This window comes from Polypterus senegalus, chromosome 15 (assembly GCF_016835505.1).
Source record: "Polypterus senegalus isolate Bchr_013 chromosome 15, ASM1683550v1, whole genome shotgun sequence".
Lineage (NCBI taxonomy): Eukaryota > Metazoa > Chordata > Cladistia > Polypteriformes > Polypteridae > Polypterus > Polypterus senegalus.
This window is the reverse complement of record NC_053168.1, coordinates 1,799,705-1,824,800: the sequence shown is the minus strand read 5'-3', so window position 1 is coordinate 1,824,800 and position 25,096 is coordinate 1,799,705. Positions and strand designations below refer to the sequence as shown.

Below are 25,096 nucleotides of genomic sequence, written 5' to 3'. Positions count from 1 at the left end.
ACCACACAGGGCCTGCCCTAGAAATTCTTTATGTACAGAAATAAAATGCAAGTAAATCAGTTAAGAGTGAACATAAAAAGAACCCGCGTATCACTGGCAGTTGGTGCCAAGGAAGCGATGCTGGCATAGACAACTCCCACTGCCCTTCATTGCCTCACAAAGGTGCATCTTGATCAGCTGCTGTTGTGACAGTCACCTTGTAACACTTCTGTAGCACAACAAATAGAAATCGTGAGCAATAAATCACCCTGAACAAAGTCAAGGATGGCGCTGACATGGGCACACTGGCTGCCACTGCCTCAGGCTCACTTTGAAATGACACAACAGAAAGTAAAAGTCCATAAGATAAAAGCAGCCTTTCAAATGGCCGATCACGACATCAATCAACCCGCCGAAGGCCACCAGAGCCTCGCCGGCAGTGTGCCACCCTCACATGGGCCTGATTTTAAAAGCTCTGACTTTATAGTTCAAGCCAATCTCTGATAAATCAACGTTCTACAGTCGGTGCCAGGCAAAAAGGAACAGTGACATTAGTCGAGCTCCCCCTTCATCTGTGACATGACAGACACTGAAGTGTCACCCATCTTTGACAAGTGCAGAGTGGAGGTCCGAGGCCCACTAGGTGATGTCTGTCCAGCGTTGACACTTGCGGTGCGCCATCTGTTGGAATGTACTTTGGAACACGTGCTGTAATGAAACACTTTTTGTTCCAACAGACGGTGCATCACAACCACCAGCAGTGCTGTTGAAAATCCTCTGGCAAACGGCATCCAACTGAGACAACAGACAAATGGACACTTCAACGTAATAAAGACGAATTTAAATTGAGAAAAGCGGGAAATAAAAAAAGAGGACAGAGAGGTTCGTGATCTTTCAAGTCTGTCACACATTCTGGTGATCTGCTCTGATTGATGAGAAGAGGAATACGTAATCAAGTCCACTGACAGCCCACAGATGGGGGGCTCCGGTGGGGTTGGTTGGTCCTTCCTTTGTCCACCCCTCGTCATTTCACAACTCAACACTCACGAATGACGACGACAAGAGTGCCATCGATATCCCCTTCTGTGCTCTCCGATCGGATTTGTCGCCACACAAAATGAAATTCGCTTTTCCCACCCCTCCATTTTCAGAGGCCCTCGTGTGCCTGCTGGACCCCCTTTGGTGGTCTTACATGTTGAAGTTCATTCATCGACAAACACAGAAAGCGTCCTGTGAGCCTGAGCTGCGTCCGTAGGTCCGTCACTCGCACCACACGATTCTCTTCTATGGCCGAGTCGGCCGTTGCTGTCGTCTCCTTTCACACCCGTGACGCTCTTGGTGAGTTTCTGATGGCTTGTGTACCTGAGCCGTGCCAGGAGAGTCCCCTGGTCACTAAGTCTGCTGCCACACCGCTGGTCGGTGACAATGGCCTTCAGTTGAAGAGCAGTCTTTTCTGGGTTTCAAACGTCTTCTCCTCTTCACTGGACAGAAGGTTTCCTTTCAAACTGAAAGAGAAGAGAAGAGAAGACACCACTGAAGTTAAGGGGTCTGCGCGGCGTCACCTACCCCTCCAGACAATGAAAAACGGCACAAAATGGAGTTCACATCTGAACGCGTGTGATGTGCTCGTCTACTGCCCACCGACCTGAGGCCACTGGGATTCCTGGCCGGTGCTCCCTCTAATTTACAGGATGAAGACCTAAAAATACCAGGGAGTGCAGCTGGATGATAAACTGGACTGGACCGCCAACACTGATGGTCTGTGTAAGGAGGACAGAGCCGGCTGGACTTCATTAGAATAGTCGGGCAATAAGGCAGGCGCTACTGTTGGCACGGAGCTGGACAGTCTGACATGCATGGCAGAGCGACGGGCGCTGAGCAGACTCCTGTCAATCATGGAGAATTTACTGAACAGGATCATCTCAAGGCAGAGGAGCAGCTTCAGCGACAGACGGAGGAGACCCCACACTATGCGACTCGGGGGGGTAAACGTTAACATTATTCAAAGTTATTGTCTGTTATACCTGCCTGGCACTCTCCGCCTTCCATTCTTTAACTTGCACTGCGCTTTTATCACTCTTTAATTAATATTGTTATTATCAGTATGCTGCAGCTGGAGTATGTGAATTTATAAAGTATCTATCTATCTATTATATAGCGCCTTTCACATCTATCTATCTATTATATAGCGCCTTTCACATCTAGCTATCTATTATATAGCGCCTTTCACATCTATCTATTATATAGCACCTTTCACATCTTTCTATCTATTATATAGCACCTTTCACATCTATCTATCTATTATATAGTGCCTTTCACATCTATTTATCTATTATATAGTGTCTCCCCACAGCGTTTATCGTCTAAGATGGCACCTACTGTCTCTGCCTCAAAAACAAACGTAATAAAACAAAATCTCCTAGCGGTGACACCCAAGTGGGAGTTTAGTGGAATCAGCAGGATTTCAAGCCCCCTTAAGTGTCCGTTTTCATTCTCTGGACACCTCCATCCTCTACGGCATCTTTAAAAGACAAGACTGCGTCTTACCAGACCTCCTTGAGGCAGCTGTTCTCGTTCAGAGCTTCGGCAAGCAGCCTGGCGCCTTTCACTGTCACTTTATTCTCGATTAACCTGCCAAAGACCAGAGAGTTCAGTCAGGGAGGTCAGATTAGCGGTGGGCCAGCGCAGCAAAGCAGCTTTAATGGCTTTAGAAAGAGTGAAAAGAAACAGAAAACATGGGGGAGAAGGAGAGGACAAGACCTGGATAAGTTGGCGACTACAGTGGCACCGGCAAACCACTTAAAGGTGACGTGACTAACAGCAATCGTCTCACTGCCACACTGCCACCTGTCATGGGGTGGCATATATTAGGCACCAAGTGGACTGACAGTTCTTGAAGGCGATGTGCTGGCCAAGCCGAAGGATCTGAGCGTCTTTGACAAGCGCCAAACTGTGATGGCCGGACGACTGGGCCACAGCATCTCCAAAATGGCAGGTCTTGTGCAGTGGTCAGTAAAGAACAACCGGTGAACTGGTGACAGGGTCTTGGGCGCCCAAGATTCATTGATGCCCCTCTGGTCCGAGCCCACAAAATGGTGAAATACGGCGATGAGAGAAAAGCGTCAAAACACGCAGTGCATCACAGCCTGCTATGGTGGAACCCCCTACTGACCGCTGCCTACTGTGTGCACGTGAACATCAGGCTCGACCCCTGGAGCAATTAAAGGAGCTGGTGGCCTGCTCTTACATTCTCTTTTAGATCAGGTGGACGGCCAGAAGCATGTGTGTCATTTACCTGAGGGAGTGACGGCAGCAGGGTGCATTATGGGAAGAAGGCTGTGTGATGCTCCTGCCAAAGTTCTGCTGGGAAAACTTGGGCCTTGGCATTCATGTGGATGTTGCTCTGCCACGTACCACCTGCCTAAGTACTGTTGCTTCATGGCAGCAGTGGCCTCTTTCGACACACTAATGGCACCCTGGCACAGGAATCATTTGCTAGCCCCCATCTATTGCAGCGTATTTGTCACTCCAGCAGATGGCGCACTGCTGTTGAGAATCCCAGTAGTAAATGGCGTGTACCCGAGGCAGCAGGAGTACAAATCTCACTGGCGTCCATCAAACACGCTGGTGATCTGCCCTCACTGATGAGTTGCTTAAATCAATGACAAATTCCACTAACATCTATAAAAGGGGGCATTGCTGGCATTCCCTGACGCCAAGTTTGAGACCCTCTGTTGGACAGTCAGTGGGCTCCAATGCGATTACTACTAAATCTGTCAGTCTTTTTATTGCCTATTGTAGTGCCAGGCTGTCGTACCGTGTTAGCCATTATGAATGGAGTGAAAAGTCGGGCAAAATGACGCCTTTAACTGGCCAACTAAAAAGATGACGATACGCAGGCTTTGGAGGCGACTCAGGCCCCTTCTTCAGGCGAGATGGAATCCTGGTACATTGTGTCTGAAGAAGGGGCCTGAGTCGCCTCCAAAGCCTGCATATTATTGCCCATCGTAAATTTACTTTGTTATGCGCCATCAGTTGGAATACAAAATGCCATGCAACTTAACAGTACATGTGGCAAACACCTCAGAATGGGCCAGGGTGCAAGTGATGTCGTGGGGATTACGGACTGCAGATCTACTGTTAAACTCATTTCAATAGCTGGCACTTCTGGACTGAACTGGTTTGTCATGGACTGGGTTAGCTGGCACTTTGTCCCAGAGACTTCTCTGCCGTGACATGCACAAGTGTCGTTTGTTACTGGGGATTGATTACCACGAAAAAAGAACAAATTCTGCAAAGTGTCTTGATACAGCAAACTAATCCATCCATCCATCCATCAAGCAACCCGCTATATCCTAACTACAGGGTCACGGGGGGTCTGCTGGAGCAAATCCCAGCCAACACGGGGTGCCAGTCCACCTGAGGGGCACACACCAGGGACAATTTAGGATCACCAGGTCACCTGACCTGCATGTCTTTGGACTGTGGGAGGAAACCAGAGCACCACGCAGACACGGGGAGAACATGCAAACTCCACGCAGGGAAGGGAAGGTCTCCATACTGTGAGGCGCTACCCACTGCGCCACCGTGCCGCCTATAATAGAAATAATAATTTCACAAGGTCCTAGCAGTGTCAGGAGTGTGTTTGAGTTCTATAACACACTAGGGAGGCCGCACCTTGGAGTACCGCATGCAGCTGTAGGGCCAGGATACACTTGACACCGAGAACGCGTCCGCGCACACGTCATGGCTGCCACGTGTTCCCAGTGCTCTTTTTGCATGACGTCAGAAGTGAACGTGACGCGGGTGTGAGTTGCAATACCAGCACAAATTCAGGTGGTGCATTGCAGCTCCAACAGGATCGATGCGTTGCGTCAACGTCTGTCTGCTGACATACAAAAGTACGTGCGGTGCTCTTCTTCATCATCCATGTCTCACACGGGCAATACAAGCATCGCATACTCCCCACCGTGATGACGTCTCGCATATTGCCGTCTGTGGCGCCGTTGCTGTCTTTTTTTTTTTTTGCAGTATCCTCAAAACTCAAAGGTTTTTTTCTCTTCAGCGTCTTTCTTCCCTCACAAAACAGCAACACCGGATGTTGTGTTCTCGCCAAGATGATTTCTCACACTGCCACCTGGTGGAGTCCTCCAGATTTACAGAAGGTATGTGTGCAGCTACAGATAAGATACGGCTTGTGTCGCAGCAGCAGCAGCAGCTCAGCAGCAGGACTCCTGCCGTGTCAAGTACAGCCGGGCCCTCGGTCTCCACATCATGAAAAGACAAAGCAGCAGCAGAGAAAGTCCAGAGAAGAGCAGGATTGAGGACTGAGGGTCGGAGCTTTAAGGAGAGACACTGAAGGAGCTCAGCCTGCTCAGTTTAAGGCAAAGGAGATGAAGAGGAGACCTGACTGAAGGGGATCAGGGCCTCGTTCTTATGTTCTACTGACCTGCTCAGACTGCACGGTGACCGTGAAATGACAATGACGGGTAAGAAAACGGGTAACAAGAGGGAATCGGGCTGTGCCTCCCGTTTCATGGACTCGCCGGCCCCAAATGGCTGTGGTGAATGACGTCGTAGATTTTCAACGAACTGCCTGTTCTGCACTGTGAGGTTGGCACGAGACCAGCGTGTGTACGCATGTGTCATCTCGCCCTTTGTTGATCAGAATTAAAACAGTAGGGAGGCGCCGTGATCCTTGTAAATCACAGGGCCAGCGCCACCATCTGGGCACAGATCATAAGGTCCAGCAGCACGGGTTACCTACCAAACAGCTGGTTGGCGCACTAATAAGCTTGGCCTTCGGGCAAAAAATAACTTGGCACCGGTAGTGAAATGTAAAAACTCAACGCTACTGGCCGCCTCAATTCCCAGCCTCCTCTCCTCGTCTTGCAGCCCCAGCGCCCCCTCCTGTTTAATCTCTCGTCTCGACTCTGTGACTGCGGTGTGCGCTGAGCCCACTGGGGGTCCCCAGGCGTTTTCATGAGGTGGTCTGGACAGATAATATTTGGGTTGAAGCCCAAGTCCGTCATGCCTACAAACCGCAGAGACGTGACCCCGGCTCGTGACCCACGACGCTGCAGTTGGCCTCAGCGCCTGTCTTAGCGGTTTCAGCTTACCACAAGTGAGTTAATCCTCGGTTGACTTTAATTGCTTCAGCGAAATGTTCAGCCGCTTCGTCATTCAGTTCATTCTGCAAAAGCCTGATGGGAGAATAAAAGAGCAAATGAGGTGGCAGAAAACGGCCAACATAAGACGACGGTGCTGCATCAGAACATGAAGTCCCGGACTGAATCGGCTCTCCTCTTCATCGCCTTTGGCTTTTTAATTCCTGGCACCGATACCCTGCTGGCCTCCCGACTCACCGCCGCACTCCTGGTCCTTCCTCGTCTTGTGCTTTTACTTCAGACTCTGCACGGCACAGCTACCTCTAAATAACATTAGCGTGAAGAGACAATCTTACAACCTAAAGACCACAGAAAAGTCGCTCCCTCGTGTACTGAGGGTCTCTGGAAAGCCCCAGGCTGTCAGCAAGTGAAGCAGTTGAGGCGATGCCAGCGCCAGATAATGAAGCTCAACAAGGAGCCGCTTTTCAAACACATTGTCGACTCTCCATAATGCCAGAGCACAGGCTGCCTTTCTTTCTGCCATAGAGGAATAAAGCAGTTTCTGTGTATGTCTGTGGCACAACAGCTGGCATCTCCGACTGGAGCCAAGGCCCAGCATAATTGGCACCGGACTGTGCTATTCAGTTCAAAAGCCTCTTTGTGTTAATGGAGCCTAACGTCGTGAAGCAGACCGAGTGTGAGGAGGCTGACATCTGAAGGTTCAACACCTTGAGACGGCTCACCTGGTCCTCCTCAACTTCTCAGAGTCAATGAGAGTCGCCTACCAAAACACTCAGTCCAGCGCTGGCAGCTTTACCCATAGCTCCCCTGCCCCATATCTCTGTCTCTCGGCATGCTGCCAGTCGTCCACTACCCAGGCAGACCGTTCGAATAAGGAGGGCGTGCTGCCACCTGGCATTGTTGGGGTTGCCTATTTGTTTCGTAGTGTGGTTCATTTTCGTGAGCCTTGTCGTTTCTCCCCTGCTCTCGTATATCGTAATGTTTGTAGTTTTCCCTCGGCCCCTTTTCCTACTAATTGGCATTTAGTGCTTTAGGTGTATCTGTGCCCGTTCCTCCCGATTGCCTCACTTATTCCTGCTCTTGTTGTTAAGAAGAGACCGAGCCTGTGCCAGGATTATCATGAGCTACACGAGCAGGGCAGTAAAGGGGGCTACAAAGAGGCAGATTAGCTGCGAGTTGTGGGCACTCAGAGGTCAAAACCAGGGTGCCTAGTAAGGTCAGCACGCCAAGCAGTTGTGGGGCAAAATCCAAGAAATGCTGAGCAGAACGGAGCCACCTCACCAGGCCGATGCAGCCAATAACCAGAGGGTGCCAACACCTTTTATATGCTTGTGACAATGATGTCACACAGGACTGTGACTGTGTCTGACCGACTGTGGACCCCCAGAGGTTTTTTCTCCCCCATTGACGCTGCGGATTCAAGTTTTTGTCTTCCTCTCCTCCCTTCAACTGGCTGTGGTTCAAAGATAAAAGTAATGGACGGACGCATATGCGCTCTTCACTACATTGACATTTATTTGCTCGGCAGACGCTTTCATCTAAACGATGTTCAACGTAAGCAACTAAACGCCAGTCGGTGGGGCTGCCTATGAACAAGTGTGACAGGACAAGGTGACAGAAATCGGCCATCACAAATGAAGTCCCAAATTTACAAAACCTAATTACTGCTAATATCAGTCAGACAGAAACTCGCCAAACAAGAGGGTCTTCAAACGCAGCTTGGACTGGGGGGCACAGCTTGTTCCACCAGTTAGGAGCTACACAGGAATTTGACACCAGCCACGGATACTCAAAGAGCTCGGCTGGGCCACCTGCTTTTTAAATTCCAGCAGCCCCTTTGTCTTGTCTGCTGGCACCAGTGCCATGCTAGATTATTCTGAACCCAAGGCCAAGCTTATTAGTGTGCCACCCGACTGTTTGGTAGCTAATAAGTAACATGATAGTTAGAATTTGTTACTCACCCTCACCTATTCTGTTTCTGTTCTCGGTACTCAAATGTGGCCATTGGTGCCACGGCCCACCTGCCAAGTTGTTTGCCTGCCTGTGGTAAAGTCATCCCTGATGGAGGATCGCAGGAATCATGGGAAAGAGGGGTCCTTTTATAGGATTGGCTGGCCGAGCAACGTTTCAGCCGTGGAATGGCCAAATGGGGAGGCAGCTTGATGGATGAGGTCTCCAGGACTCTAAAAATATCCAAATCTTATTATGGGATATCATCTACTGTTAAATTCTGCTCCGTACTTCTAAAATGTTTATTATTATGCTGTATTGAGGATTTGTTCTGTTCTGTGTATTGTGTTGTGTTGTGTTGTGTTGACCCCCTTTGTCTTTTGACACCCACTGCACGCCCAACCTACCTATAAAGGGGTCTCTCTTTGAACTGCCTTTCCTGACGTTTCTTCCATTTTTCCCTACAAGGTTTTTTTGGGAGTTTTTCTCGTCTTCTCAGAGAGTCAAGGCTGGGGGGCTGTCAAGAGGCGGGGCCTGTTAAAGCCCATTGCGGCACTTCTTGTGTGATTTTGGGCTATACAGAAATAAACTGGATTGTATTGTATTGTATTGTATAATCCATGTGGCTGGGTGCCCCCTCTTATTATTTGCGCCCTAGGTGAATGCCCAGTTTGCCTTAATGGTGACACCGACCTTGGTTGGCACAGTGAATTATTAGCAACTGTGAAGTTGTTGTGTATGGATCAGGAGTTGTGTGTGTTTTCAAGAAACAACAGAAATACCAAACTCTTGTCATCAAAAAATAAAATCCTTAAGCAGCAAAAACAAGAATTTCAGGAAGTCCTTACTAGAACTATGAGAACCAAACCACTAAGACAAGAAGTGGGAAGCCACGAGGCGTTACTCAGTGCCACGACTGCAGGTTTCAGCCTCGAACAATCCAGACAGGGAGCTGAAGCGTTGCACTGACTTTTATAGCGGAGTCTTCATAATGTGACGCGACGTGACGTGTGGTGCGTCCTTAGCAGTAAAATGACGGCGTGGCTCAATTAGGATGCAATGACAAAAATAAGAACATCTTTCTCAAACGGATCAATTAGTCCAACACACACACACAGGTTTAAGGTCCCTGAAAAATATTCACAATAAATGAACAGAAGATAACAAAATGTTTCCCTGCTTGTAAACTTTGTTACAGCACTCTGAGTGAGGAGCAGGACACAAAATGAATTCATAAAGTGAACTCAACTGAACATTAAAAAACAAAAGCGTAACGCAGGCGTTCAGACACTTCGTGCTGTTCATCTTCACGCACTCACCAGAATATGTGCAAGGACGAGTTCTCCCTCAGGGCAGCCGCGATGCTTTTTCCTCCTTCGGCAGAAATTCCATTTGCAGAAAGACTAGAAAACAACAAGAGCGAGTCGGTGAGGTGAGCAGTCGAGAAAACATCGGCTCCTAACTCGCCAGCACTCTGCCACCGGTAGACCGGGCATACAGATGGGCAATTCTTTTGGTTTTTGTGAAATTGTCTTCATTGACTCAGCTTGAGCCTTACTGTCATTTTAAAAATGACTAGGGGGCTTTGTGCCGTTGTGATGAGTGTGGCTCCTCTGAAACCCCCTCTTAAACGCTGACACAATGGGTAACAAACACAGACTTCTTTTGTTTTGTTTGATCAGCTGCTGCTGCCGCCGCCATGCTGCGTGATCGACATTCGAACGTTTAAAAGCCTGCACAGCAGCTGTCCTACTCTTTGTCTCCCTGCCTTGTCTCTCTTCTCCCCAGACATCCTCAAACAAAAGCATTCCAATGACTGAGAGGTTAGGTGACGGAGGTCTGGATTGAAAATAGTTGTGACTTTAAAGAATCTCATGTTAAAAGTCACCGTCTCGCAGGACTTCATACCACAACAACGTTTTTGGAATCTTTTAATTCTCGTTGGTAACACGAATTAGACGACTATCTACAAGTCTCCGACTTAAAGTTTAAATCCAAACAATATCTTTTCACTGTTCCGTTATTTCACCGAGTAATAGTTTCTGTTTGTTTGCGCTAAGCGATCTTTACTATCATTTTTGCGAGACTTTCGAATTTTTCTACTTGCGTTATCTCTAACCTGCGTATCGTGCCAACGTTTTTGAATTCTTTACGACGTTCTACTTTGTCTTTTTCTGGCTCCAGGTGTGGTTTTGCATTCTTTTCTCTCCAACACTTTTGGGTCTCTTTTCGACGCGCTGCTCTTTCTTCTTCGCTTAGTCAATGATGTGTCATCTAGAACGTATGAACTTTTTAAGAGCCAAGAGCACAGGAAGTGTGTCTGCCAAACGACTGAGAGGTTAGATGACCGCGGTCTTGTTTGGAAGTGGTTGCAAGTAGGGCATGACATGCAAAAGTCACCGTCTCACGCAACTTGCTTCCAAAGGTTGTAAGTATGACATGACTTGACTGTCTCGCCGGGCGTGAAAGTGTCTCTCTGTCTCACTTCAAAAGATCACGTCTTGTCTCGTCCCAAGATTTTCTTTTTATAATAGAGAGACATTTAATGGAGAAGCTGGAGCAGCCAGTTGTTGCTCAGGCACATTTATAAACCCTACTGGATCAGATAAGAGCTTTTGTTAAGGGCTGCTCTGCGGTGTGTAACTTGTGGTACAATGACATCAAAAGTAGAATTTTAGGTCTCCAGAACAGGGACATGTTTTAGAAGTATAGAAGGACGGACACTCCTTCCTCTTCCTGGAAGAGAGTCTGGGACATTACAGGTGGCCAAGATGAAAGACTAGGGATGGAATGGAGGCTGGAGGTTGAGATGAAGAGACATGAACAGTACGTTAAAGCTCCAACATGGTGAGGACGCACGCCAGTCTAGATTTTGTGTTTTGTGATAATAAGGACAGAATCGAAGGTGCCAAGGTGATTGGACCACTAGGGTCACGTGACCACAATATAATACAATTCTCAGTGTTTCCTAAGAGTGTGAATGCAAAGAAGAAAACTGTGGAGTTTAACTTTGGTAGAGCAAATTTTGAAGAAATGCAGCAAAGTCTAAAGAGGACAGACTGGGATAAGCTTTTAAGTGTGGAGACAGTCGAGGAGCAGTGGAACAGGTTTAGAAACGTTTTACATGTAATGCAGGACAGATACAGACCTACATTAGGAATTAGTAGGGAATGAAAAAAAAATAAGGCATATAAGACTAATAACTCCAAAGTGAATCGTAGGGCGTATGAGAACATGAGGGCAACCATTAAGAAGGAGATCAGGGAGGCTAAAAGACAGTTGGAGAGGAATTGAGCAGAAAAGGAGAGCAAGTGGATAACCTCAGAGCAGTAACAGGGACTACTAAGGAGGTGCTGAGGGATTTGGAAATTAGAGGGAGAGAAGAGCTGCTCAGATTAAATAAGCTGGAATCACACAAATCACCAGGACCAGATAAGATTGATCCTCATGTTCTTAAGGAGACCAGTGAGTTCAGATAGATACCCTTGACACAGATTTGTAGGAAGTCACAGAGCACCGGAGAGATTCAGAAGGACTGGAAAATGTCAAATATCATCCCATTATATAAAAAGGGTGATGGGGCAGATCAGAGCAACTGTAGGCCAGTAAGCTTAACATGAAACATCACAGGAAAATTAATGGAAGGAATTATTAAAAATAAGATTGAGCAACACATGGCAAGGACAGGAGTTAAAATGAACAGTCAGCGTGGGCTCAGAAGAGGGAGGTCGTGTTTTACTAACAGGCTGGAATTCTATGAGGAGGAAACAAAAGGATACGACCAGAGTGGAGCAGATGAGATTATTGATCTGGACTTCCAGAAAGCATTTGATGAGGTGCCACATGAGAGGGTGGGCATCAAGTTAAAAGAAGTGGGAGTTCAGGGTGATGTTTTTAGATGGGTGCAGAATTGGCTCAGACACAGGAAGCAGAGGGTGATGGTGCGAGGAACCTCAACAGAACTGGCCGATGTTAAGAGTGGTGACCAGCAGAGGGCAATGCTAGGGCCGCTGCTATTTTTAATAAATATAAATGATTTATATAGGAATATAAAGAACAAGCTGGTGAAGTTTGCAGATGATACCAAGATAAATGGACTGGCATATAATTGAGAATCCATTATGTTGTTAAAGAAGGACTTGGACAGCAGACAGACTTGGGCAGATTTGTGGCAGATGAAGTTTAATGTCAGTAAATGTAAAGTATTACACATAGGAAGTAAAAATGTGAGGTTTGAATACACAATGGGGGTCTGAAAATTGAGAGTCCACCTTATGAGAAGGATTTAGGAGTCATAGTGGACTCTAAGCTATCAACTTCCAGCCAGTGTTGAGAAGCCATTAAGAAGGCTAACAGACTGTCAGGCTATATAGCGCCTTGATGTGTGCAGTACAAGTCACAGGAGGGTCTGCTCAAGCTTTATAAGACACTGGTGAGGCCTCATCTGGAGTCCTGGGTGACGTTTTGGTCTCGACTAAAGGGAATGAGTTCGGAGGAAAGATTAAAGAAGTTGAACCTTTTCAGTCTAAGATAAATGAGATTAGGAGGAGACCTGACTGAAATGTTCAAAGTTATGAAAGGAATTAGTCCAGTAGATCGAGACGGTGGCTTTAAAACAAGTTCTTCAAGAACACGGCGACAGAGTTGGAAACATTTTAATGGTAAATTTCACACAAAGGTTTATTCTTTACTCAGAGAACTGCAGACACTTGGAATAAGCGACCAAGTGGTATGGTAGACAGGAGGACTTTAAGGATTTTGAAAACTCGACTTGATGTTATTCTGGAGGAATTAAGTGGACAGGACTGGTGAGCTTTATTAGGATGAATGGCCTGTTCTCATCTAAATTACTTTAAAGCGCAGATTCCCACTCGTGTGCCAAGGACTAATGTGGCAGAAGCAGGTTCAGTTTGTCTGCTGCTCCATTCATGCAGGTGGCCATGATGACATCACATCCATAGAGGGGCTATTCCGTATCTCTGCCATTCCATCCAAGGGCCACGCTAAACCACAATTAACTTATGAAGAACTTCCTCTCCTGCCTGTTATGGTTCTCTAGCTAAAAGCCTGGGGTTATCAAAAGTAAGCATACAATGGCTAAAGATGGGATTTGGGGTTATTCTGTTCAGGAGCTACGTAATAAAGAGTCCATCCATCCATCCATTTTCCAACCCGCCGAATCCGAACACAGGGTCACGGGGGTCTGCTGGAGCCAATCCCAGCCAACACAGGGCACAAGACAAGAAACCAATCCTGAGCAGGGTGCCAACCGACCGCAGGACACACACACCAAGCATACACCAGGGCCAATTTAGAATCACCAATCCACCTAACCTGCAAAATGGAAAATAATGTTAAATGGGACCCTGCTATGACAAAACACCTGATGAAGAACGTCACATCATGACCTCCTCAGTCCACTTGTGCTGGGTATGGCCATATTGCCAGGTTCTCCTTGAGATTTCCCTGGCACTGCCTGGCATCTCAAAAGATGAAATCTCTTCAGCAAGGCCAAGGCTTGGCACAGCTCCTGCAGCAGGAGTTCAGGCTGGAAGGGACCTTTCCATGTTCTGCTCATTTTGTTCAAGTAGTCTCATTCGTTTAGTCACAAGCAGTAAATCAAACCCTCTTCCTGTATTCCTCCTACCCTACTGCAGGTTTCATGTTTGAATTGTTCAGTCCAGGATCTCCATTCCAGGCCACTGGCGTAAGCTTTTTCATGGGGGTTGACGATTGTGGTCTCTCTTTCATGGGCAGCAGAGTCCAACTCATCTGATGTGCTGCTGTCGGCAGTTGGATGCGGAGGCTCTGTGCCTAATTTCTTACGCATAAATGTTTTCAGTGGACCACCCGAGGCAGACTTTGACATCTATGTGGAAGTCTCAAGGTGACATTGTTGGCTGTACCCAACCTTGAAGCCTATTTGAGATACCTAAAAGTGAGACATCTTGAAATCGACATAGTGTTGGATGCCTGTAATTCATTTAAGATGTTTTAAATGCCCGTTCAGATAACTTAAACCGTGTTCGGAGATCATTCTAAATGTTCATTTGGCTGTCATAGCACTAACCACCACCCGAGTTCATTACTAAGTGACAGATTTATCAAGAGCAGCTTCTAAATCACGTTTCCTCATGGAGATCACCGATACGTTCATCGACTCGCTGGCCCGGTGGTTGACAGCTCAGCCATTAGGTCACGAGTTCATTAACAGCTCTTAATTTAAGAGGATCACCCGCTTGCCCTGTCCTAAGCTATTAAAACTGTTACGTTTATTTAAACTTTTCCTGTTGCATTACTACTGTACAATACCTTAGGTTCGTTAGACTTGGGTGATTCTTCAGGGCTTCAGCAAAGGCTTTTGCTCCTTCATCTCCTATGGTGTTCCCCCACATTCTGATGAAAAGAGGGAAAAAGAAACAGACAACACAAAATGGATGAGATACCCAGGAATGCTGGTCACTGGTCATCAGTCCTGTGTTACGACAGACACAAAGACCGAGGATTATTGTGAGAAAAGAATAAAACAATCAGGAGATGAATTACGTGAAGGAGGAACAAAGACAAACAGACAGACAACCAAAACACGACGGCAAGACAGAAATGAGTAGTCTTGGACCGAAAGGAGTCCAGTAAACCAAAGCGGAGGCCAGCACATCGGCCTGCTTGGTTTGAAGGTAACTGTCCGTAGTAAGAAGTGCCACACGACCACTGCCATGTTAATATCAGCAGTGCCAGCGGTGTGTAGGAAGTTATCTAGAACTAACAAAAACGGTCTAGAAGGCTACTTACCCAACGTCAAAAATGGACTTGCTCTTCTGGATTGCACTGGCAAGATATTTTCCTCCTTCACTTGTAATTCTGTTGTATCCAATCCTAATCACACAAACAGTAAGGTCACCTCTGGTCACCAAGTGCCACCCACCATGTCCTAGTGCTGTGATGTCCTGTGCTAAACTCTCTGGCTCACGACCATAACAAGCCCGCTTTATACTGATGATTATTTACTTCTAACCACAGTATTTAATGGACTATTTGATACTTTTGCCCGAGGTATTGGTTGGACCTTGGGAATTCAGCACTGGCTTTGTTTTGTTCTTATTTACCTTCCTGTAGTTTACTCTTTTTTTGTGTTTTTTCTGGACTTGAGAACTGCAGTTTCATCCTACTGTATTTTAGACATGGCTGGAATGACAAATAAACGTGAACTTGAAGATGGGGTTACGGCACACAGCATTTGAAAACTGATGCCTCAGCGCCCACATGGACCTTATGGACTGCTATTGCCCGGGGTTGGCTCCTCAAGTGGGGTTTAAAAATAAAAAGAGTCCCCCCGTAGTGAAGGAGGTAGGTGGGATGACATCATATAAGCCCTACAGATCAGAGAGGGAAGGAGTAGTGCAGAAGAAAAAGATGTTGGGAACGTCTGACAGGATACTTACTCTGTGGTCTCTGTCTTATCATCTGGAAGGTTCTTTTAAAAAAAGACATCGAGGTCAGCCCACGAACCTCACGTTATCGGACCTCAGGCCAAACTACTACTTCATTTAAGGCAGGTATCAGATACTTACTTTAAAATTCGAAGGCATGGACACTCCTCTACTATCTTCGCTACCATGCGAGCTCCATAATCTGTGATCTGATTCTTGTAAAGTCTGAAACACACAAGGACAACTCCACACATTCAGTGAATAACCGTGTGCCATGTCCGACATTTCGAGGTCTGGCACTTTCTACTCACTAATCCTGGTGACGTGTTACATACTGTAGTGCAAGTCTGAATTTCACTGGACTTCCATATGTGGCACAATAAGGTCCCTGTGAAGAGGGTCTCATCTCTTTAATTATCCAAAGGAGAGATGGCATTCCTTTGATGGCAGAGACTCTGTAGCTAGAGACTGGCATAGACTGGCAATAGTCTCAGTAACTCATTGTGATATTTGGTGCTCTGTATTAAATGACATTTCAGCACCTTGAGAACATGAAGGCCTCTTTGCTTACATTCTTTAGATGTGTTTTATCCCAGTGGAGCGGGTCGCACTCCAGACAATTGAGCTGTGGTGGCTGCTGGTGGCCTGCCATGGACCCGTGACATCTGGATTACAAAGGCCCACTGAAGGAGCTCCTTTACATCCTGAACTAATGACATCATCTGCAGTGTAAATGTCTGAACTGGGACACAGAATCATGTGACTCCATGACGTAACGGTGACTCACCCCGATTCTGCCACTTGTAGGTGGGCTCCTACGTGTGAGTGAGAGCTAACAACCAATCAGCCAGTAGTTCAATGCATACAATGTGGACTGCACAGAAGGAAGAAAAGAGAGAGTTCTGGGCTGCATAAACAGAGGAGAGGCTCGTCTGGCTGACGTCACACATTTTTTGTACGATAACAGAATGGAAAATGAAGGGTGGCAGCTCTGGCTCATCTCACCATACCTGGAATATATTTGTACTGCCACAGGTGCCATATGGTGGCACATTAATTAGCTGTGAAAATGAGGCAAGACTTGAAAATTCAGAGCTGTGCTGAAAAGTTATCATGTCATACTCTGCACTTCTTAGTCGGGCAATCTGACATCCTGAAGGAAGCGGGATCTGCCGACTGTAGTTGCTAAGTTGTGAAGTGTTCCAGTGGCTTTAATTGCATAAGTTAATTGGTGAGTAGCCCCCTGGGATGATCGGCCCCCTGTTCCAGGGTTGTTTCCTGCATTGTACCAACTGTTGCCAGGATAGGCCTTGGCACTCTGCGAGGGTTAATTACATTAATCAGATTTCTGAAGGTTATTCTCTATACCTGCGACACTTGCTATTAAAACGTAATTCAATATCGGGGCACTAAAAAGCGGCATCTATACATTTTTATCTGTAAAACAAAAAAAGTGTGTGGTAAAACACAAAAACAATCATCTGCTAGCTCATTTATTTCTTTCTTTATTTATTTATTTATATAAATGACGCTACCAACAGATTTCCATGTCATTACAATATTCTGTGATTTTTTGCTAAAATTCTCTTTCCACTAAGAGATGGCACAGACTCCGTATTTCTACTTACCCGAGGACGCTGATGACTTTGTGTTTGACCAGCTCTTCAGCCAGGACCTCCACTCCGGAGTCTGTGATCTGATTAACAGACAATCTGAAACAAACACAGGTTTGTAATTGTAAAGCGACATCATCCTCTAAACCTTCAGATGCCCGTCCATCCATCCGTCCACCCCAAAATTGTAAACTTATGACGTTCACTTTCGGATGTGACCAACTTGAAGGAAATCCAGGACTGGATGGACACCCTACTAGAGAGACCACCTGTGCTTCTGAGTAACGTTAGCCTGTTACGGGGCTGTGCCAGTTGGTGTGTCGCATCTGTTTCCTCACATTAGGGTACTGCTGTCCGGATTCGGCTGCCAATTCTCTTGTGTGAAGTTAACTGGTTTGGACTTGTATTCCACAGAAAGCTCTAAAAGTGGTATGTAACATTGTTGGACCACACAGAACTATCCAGTTGTTTTACTGTGAATCTTTGTAAGAATATCTACAGTATGTTTGGATATATTCACTTTCAAGGGTAAATATTGATAGCTTACTGTTGTGGGTACAAAATCTATAAGTTTTAGTCTATCTTTTCATTATATTTTGCTGAAGACAACACTAGATGAACTTAAAACGCAGAACACACTAAAGCATATCCTCTTCCCAATAGTACCTCATTTTTAAAACGGTTGTTCAGACTAAAAGAGGTAGACATGACGATGCCTCAGGCGATCAATTACTTTATAATGTGAGAAAGGATGGGCATCTGGGACAAGCTGCTAAATGGGTTTACAGCCTGGGAAAGGTAGACATGCTTGTAGGTACTGAGCAACATCAAAACGTTTAATTGTTTGGGAAAAAATGGACAAGTGAATTTATTCATCATATTAACAGCTAGCCAAATGGAACATCTTAACAGTTACATCTTGTGAAACCCCCCAGTAGAACTTTATAATAAATATGCCTCGTCTGAAAAGCGATATCAGAGGAGAAGAGAGCGAAGTCAGAGGAGGATGCTGGCAATGTGTGGCCATTTCTATCTGATCATCAGAAAAGCATCACATAAACAACTACGAGTGTTAAGATCTCAAGCCACCTGCGACGTTCATCCTTGTCATCTTCACTTTTTCTAAACACTATATAGCCAGACTTCAACATCAGTCTTATTTTCTACTAGCACAATACCCGCGCTTTGAAAAAGAAAGGAAAAATTTTTAAAATAACGTAACATGATTGTTAATGTAATTGTTTTGTCATTGATATGAGTGTTGCTGGCATTATATATATATATACATACATACATGTGTAAATATATACACACACACATATACTATGAGGTGCCAAACAGGCAAATAAATTGATTTTGTGAATATATAAAGTCGGCGTCAGAATATATAAAGTCAAAACTTGAATATATAAAGTCATCGCTGATTATATAAAGTCAACATCGGAGTATATAAACTCACTCCTGAATATATAAAGTCAAAGTCAAAATCTATTGATTGAAACGACTCTGAACTGAACTAAGTTAACAAAAACGTATTCAGAAAAATAAATTAAAAAAACACTGTTCGGTTAATGTGTTGAAAATGATGCATGTGCCCTGCCCAGGATTGGTTCCTGCCTTGCGCCCAGTGTTGGCTGGGATTGGCTCCAGCAGACCCCCGTGACCCTGTGGTCGGATTCAACGGGTTGGGAAATGGATGGATATTCCAGCGCTAACTTTGTATATTCCGATCCTGACTTTATATATTCAAGTTTTGACTTTATATAGTTAAATTTAGTCATCATTGCATAACTTTTTCTTCACCATAGAAATTTAAAGACTAAATTCAACTTCCATTCCTGCCAAAGATATTTCTGGCGACTAAATAGAACCTACTTATATCCAAAATCGAGTTATTGAGCTGTCACCTGCCTGCCTGAATAAGTCACCCTCGCTTCGCTCTTACTTTTTTACCGTTCATTTAATCCTGGCTAGTGGCGGAAAAATTATAAAATGGAAGGAGGATTACACTGAGTATGGCTTTACCAAAACAATTATTGATGTTGAATCGATTATTCATAAAGCTTCAATTGGTGATCTGTTTTTCTGTGTTAACCTCATATTTTTTCATACTTCTTCTCAAACCAAGGGGATGCGAGGGTAAAATGAATTGGGAAGCGCTGATCAAAGTAATCGGTGTACCAGGAAATCATGCATTGACAGAAGCTCCCCTTTGCTTGTAACGCAAAGTGTGATTAAATGCATGATTTTTTAACACATTATGGAGCACATGCATCGAAGCTTCTCAGCTGTGCTTGTGCTAAGAAAAGGAAAGATTTTAAAAATAACGTAACACGATTGTCAATGTGACCTTTTGTAAGTAGTGCCTGGAGGATTCAGTGTGTAGAAACTCTAGAGACAGCGTGTGTATTAACTTGTGGATTTTTCTGAGTATTTGGTGGCAGTGCGACGAAGTTGCTTCGGAAGACGGCGTTAGCCGTGGAGCTCAGCTCAGAGCGAAATGAGATGAATGGGAGGGGAGATGATGACGTGACTCCCCCACCCGCCTTAACTGTCAATCCTCCACAAACACAGTCTCTCAGAATTTGCATAAGCACACCCCTTCACCTGCAATTTTAACTTAGTTACAAAGTGATCAAAACTCTCGTTTATATCCTGCGTCCTCTCATTAAACTTGTATCCCGCATTACCTGTGGGCATAACAAACGCCAGCGGCAGCCTGTCTATGAACTTAATTTAAAGTGTAGGTTTACATCGTGCTTTCTTTCCGAAGTAGCAGCACTCATGAATATGGTTGTATATGTCACTCGCTCGCTTCTTATTGTTTCGCTGCCTTCTCAATTATATAATGCATGTTTTCTTAAGCGCTTTTTGGTTCTCTTCCTGGTTTTCTACGTACTGCGCTGACAGTCAGTTCACGTGATTACGTGAGAGGCGTGATGATGTCACACGAAACTCCGCCCCCCACGGCTTTTGAGCTCTACTCCATTACAGTTAATGGAGAAAAATACCTTCCAGTTATGACCATTACGCATAGAATTTCGAAATGAAACCTGCCCAACTTTTGTAAGGAAGCTGTAAGGAATGAACCTGCCAAATTTCAGCCTTCTACCTACACGGGAAGTTGGAGAATTAGTGATGAGTCCGTCAGTCAGTCAGTCAGTCAGTCAGTCAGTCAGTCAGTCAGTGAGGGCTTTGCCTTTTATTAGTATAGATAATTCTTTGTTCTATTTGATATTATTCTTCTTCTTATTATTATTATTCTTCATGTAATAAATACCACGCTGCTTTTAACTTTCTATACGTTTTCTTCCTATTTAGAATGATTGAAGTAATCTATATATATAAAGGAGAGTTGGGATCCGAGAGACTGTGTTTGTGTGTTTGTGGAGGGATTGAGAGTTAAGGCGGGTGGGGGAGTCACGTGATCAACTCCCTTCCCATTCACGTCATTTCATTCGCTTCATTTCGCTCCGATCTGAGCTCCCCAGCTGACGCGGTCTTGCGTCCCTTCTTCTTTACTAATTTACTGTTTGGTACACGCGGTACTTACACAGTCACTCATAAAAGGGGAGAAGACTCCGTGCAAGAAATGGGTATTGAAACTACCTTGGAAGACATGCAATCAACGAGGCCATTAAACGGATCGCAAGAGAGGTCTTCTAGGATAGAAAAAAAGCGCTTGGCTGCCAAAACCAGGCAATTAAACGAATCTCAACAAGAAACGACTTCTACGTTAGAAAAAAAAATCTATTCGCTGCCAAAATCAGGCGGTTAAACGAATCTAAAAAGACAGGATTTCTAGATTTGGAAAAGGACGATTGGCTGCCAAAACCAGGCGGTTAGAAGAATCTGAAAAAGACAGGATGTCTAGATTGGAAAAACCACAATCCGCTGCCGAAACTAGCCGGTTAAACGTGCAGCGAAGCGCGTCGGGTATGCTAGTAAGGTATAATTCTTTGAGCACCTGGAGCAGTGAGGAAGTGCCATATGATCTGAGCTGCAGACGAAGAGCTCAGTCCAGTAATGAAGAGTGCGTTAAAGTAAAACATTCACTGGTTGATAAATGGCCTTTAGCCGGAGATGTTGAGTCTTTGTATGTTGGAATGTATTCTTGGAGAGCAAAGGTAACATTTATGTCTGACATATCGCACATTGTTCCTGCCTATGATAAGTCTGTCTCTTGGAGTACTGGGTAAAGCGCACTGTGCGTGTGTTAGTCATACGGTACTCGTGTGGGTTAAAGTGCAGGGAATGACGTGCTGTGTGTACGTCTTTCATACGGGACTTTTGTGGTGAGGGTCTGTGTGTCTGCGTATGTCTGTGAGTGTGTGTGTGTGTTAATCTTAAAGTGTGACAGTAACGAACTTAACAAGTACACTTACCTTAAAGAAAACAGGTAGACGATAATACTCTTACTCAGGAGGGTGGGCAATCCAGGGGTTTATAATTACCGTATATACTCGCGTATAAGTCGGGTCTTGAAACCTCAAAAATCGATCATAATATCATACCCCGACTTATACACCCACTTAAAAATACGACACTTAATTATTTTTTTCTATTTTACATATTCTTGCCTCCTCCAATCTCCAGTCTTGAAACCCGAAAAAACGATCATAAAATCAGACCCGAACTAATACACCGCGTTCAAAATTGCAACACTTAGATTTTTTTTACATCTTCTTGCCTCCTCCAATCTCACGCCAGTTTCACAGACACATTGAAGTTTGTTGCAGCAGCACAGTTACCGATTTCTTTCACCACTTCAACGACTTTTAATTTAAAACCAGCTTCATATTGTCTTCTGATCGAACGCTCTTACGATAAAGGTGTATGAGGGTGTGAGATACACAGTGCCAACGTCAATTGGGTATAGTTCGGGTATCACCGTGTGCTCATGTAGGCACAATACACAGAAAGAAAAAGGCCATGTGCTCCGTGGTGACTCTCTCAGTTGGGTGTTAGCATATCGTAATCTCTTGGACCAATAGTGTCAGTTTTCCGCATTCAACTTATACAACCAACATTATCAAATACCAGAAATTATACGGTAAAATGAAGCCCCGACTTATCTACGAGAGAACTTCAACGCGAGTATATACAGTAGTGTATTGTATTATTTTAATCTACGCAGCACTTCTCCTTCTACAATTTCCAAATCACTAAGTGCCTCCTTAGCAGCCCTGCTGCTGAGAGGGGAAGGGATTGGATGGAAAGGGATGAGGGTCCGGTACAGCTGGATGATGGCTAACCGTTTCAAACCTCTTTAACGGGCGGTACAGCGTGACTGTCGTGTCCAATACAGACCAACTATTGCAGACGGTTATTTTTTGACCCAAACATTTATAACAGTTTATGGCACCCATGACTTTCAGACTCTTACCTAAGAACGGACAACTTGCTAAAACACGGCTGGAGCTCCTTTACGCCATAGTCATTCACGTTGTTGTTGTCCAAGTCAAGCCCGATGCTTTTGCGGTAATGATGCAAGACGAAGTTGATGGCACTACAGTCAGCAGAATACGCATTGCAGAACGTCAGTCTTATGTAATTAGCTGAAATGCCTTTTGCTGTCAGTTTTCCAATTTCTTCACTTTGTGTCTCGAAAATACATCGGAGCATCCAAATAAAAGTTGGCATGCCGTGTATTTTGTAGCCCTCCTGCTCCGATTTGGTGCGCGGCAGGCTTTTCAAATGACATTTCACAGTGTCTGACAGAAACGACTTTAACATCTCCCTCTTCCTTTTCAGCATTATGGGAGGCACTACGTGCTCGAGAAGGCTAACGCTGCTCCTGGACAGCAAACCACACAGAAACAGGTTGGTGAACTGGAAGTGTTCGTTGTTTTGAAACGGGTCTTTTCCTCTCGGTTTGGAAGAACTCAGGCAAGAAACCGATGGGAATGTTGGAAAACACCGCAACTTGCTGTAATCGCATTCTGTGAAAAATTTCAGGATGTCTTTGGAGTCAACTTGCTCATCAACCACCAAGGCAAAGGCAGTAAAGAAAGACTGGAGGGTTAAGTGAAGGAACTCGAAGGTGGACGGTTCTCCACATCCATCGTAATGAGCGACGGGTCGGAGGAAGCCCAAGCAAAGGTCCTTCTCTGCAATGCAGCAGGTGGAGATGCTCTCCGGGTCAAAGATGAAGCGGCTTTGCGCCATTCCCTTGTGCGCCAGCTTGGCAAAACCAATCAAAGTCTGCTTAGACAACCTGAAGGTTTCACTTTGGCACCGGTTATTTTTCTTCAGTGGGCCCGGATGAATCCGTTTGTTCAGAAATACTTCAGTCATCAGCAGGAAGACATTGGTGAGGGTCACGTACATTGAAGGCAGCTCACATTGGTCGTAGACAGCCTGGAAATATTTGAAACATTTAAAAATGATCCAGCAGAACAGCGGAATGGAGCAAAGACTGCAGAGGTAAGGGTTGGCATCCAACTGGTTCAGGACCAGGGTGCGGTAGCTTCTGTCCTTGAAGTGCAGGTTGGCATACAATGTAAGGCCGTCCTTAGAGAACCCTTTGAGGACCAGTTTCTTTCTGATGACTTTTTGCTGAATTTCTGTGCCACTCCTAGCGGTCAGGACCTTCTTAGACCCCTTTAGTAGCTTCCCTTTAAGGAGGTTCATAAGTAGAAGAAGCGGATGAGTCTTCTCGTCAGGTGAACACACTTCAGGAAATTTGCTCAGATCGCACTCGGACTGGATCTCGTCGTAGCCATCAAAGGTGAATAAAACCGACTCCGGAAAGTGGTTGATGTATCTGAAGACCTCGTCATCAGGATCTTTGTCTGGATAACACATGTACTTAAAAAGGAGATCTTTTAAGGAAAGGTTGTCTGTGTCCTTGAAGACCCCAAACATCCTGCAGCGGAACGTGAAGAAGAACTTGGCCTCAATGTTTAGCTTTTTTCTAGACCACAGATTCTGCAGTTTTTGCAACAAAATGGATTTGCCAACACCGGCGTCGCCAATGATTAAGATGGTCTCCGCGTGCTCATTAAAGACGCCATGGCCTCCAAACAGGTCCGTTAGGTGGTTCAGGTAGCCCTGGCTCTCATTGCGATCATCCATTATTTCAATTAGGGTGTCGGTGTACATGTCCTCCAGCAGCATCTCCTCTCCTTGTGTATAAGAGATGATAAACTTTGTGTCTCGTTCCAGCTCATCTCGGAGCTTTTCACAGTACTTGCTCACTGTGGAGAAAGCAGAAACAATGAGTGTGACATGCAACAGAGTATGAGAAAGGTGCTACATAAAGGAAATGTCACATCACTGGGACCCGGAGCCATACCACAGGACGGCACAGCTCGGCGAGCCCACACTACGTGAAGGGCGCTATATGAAAAGAAAATATTCCTGAAGCAGAAGATCCACAGACAGTCCATGAGACTGGCAGGCTTTGAGGCTTTTTGGTTCATTCTAAGAAATATAAAAATCTTTAAAAAGAAAGATGGAACACCTGCATTAAAGCTTGATATCGACGTAATAACTGATAATTATGAGCAGGTTGGTTTAGTGTGAGAAAAACACCTGGAGATTCAAAACGTATCTGAGAATTGAGAGTCGGGCACAGGACAAAACCAGGAGAATCCTGGAGGACACCAGTCGGGAAAAGGCGGCATGGCAGGACATTCAGGAGGGTCCAGGACTTGGTTAACTGATTTGAAAGATGGAGCATTTTACATGTTTTAATCAGTTATCATATTTTTGTATTAGCGAGTCATAATCAGACATAACAGTGATAACAGAAATTAATTACAGGCGATTCAGAAAATTGTCAGGCCCCTTCACTTTCTACACACTTTATTTCTCCATTTAAAATGAAGTCAACAACACAGTAAAGTATATAGAAAGTGAGGGGTGCTGGAGACTTTCTGAATCCATGAGTTAGTAGACGCCATTAAATCCACGCGTTCAAACATCACTTTATAATGTCATGTAGGACTTGTCCTGTGGACCCCAGAATGGCTTATGGTGCGTCAGGAGACAG

General features: G+C 45.2%; 1 protein-coding gene across 1 annotated transcript in view; it reads right to left on the bottom strand.

The window, feature by feature from the left end:
* Positions 1-801: 801 nt before the first annotated feature.
* Positions 802-25,096, bottom strand: part of nod1 (nucleotide-binding oligomerization domain containing 1) — a 51,457-nt gene continuing 27,162 nt past the window's right edge. The window contains exons 4-12 of the mRNA XM_039737595.1: positions 22,487-24,299; positions 17,116-17,199; positions 15,629-15,712; positions 14,850-14,933; positions 14,370-14,453; positions 9,377-9,460; positions 6,099-6,182; positions 2,527-2,610; positions 802-1,484 (exon numbers count right to left, since the gene is read on the bottom strand). Coding sequence (XP_039593529.1) covers positions 1,412-1,484; positions 2,527-2,610; positions 6,099-6,182; positions 9,377-9,460; positions 14,370-14,453; positions 14,850-14,933; positions 15,629-15,712; positions 17,116-17,199; positions 22,487-24,299 — 2,474 coding nt within the window. The 3' untranslated portion in view covers positions 802-1,411. The remainder of the gene's footprint in view (positions 1,485-2,526; positions 2,611-6,098; positions 6,183-9,376; positions 9,461-14,369; positions 14,454-14,849; positions 14,934-15,628; positions 15,713-17,115; positions 17,200-22,486; positions 24,300-25,096) is intronic.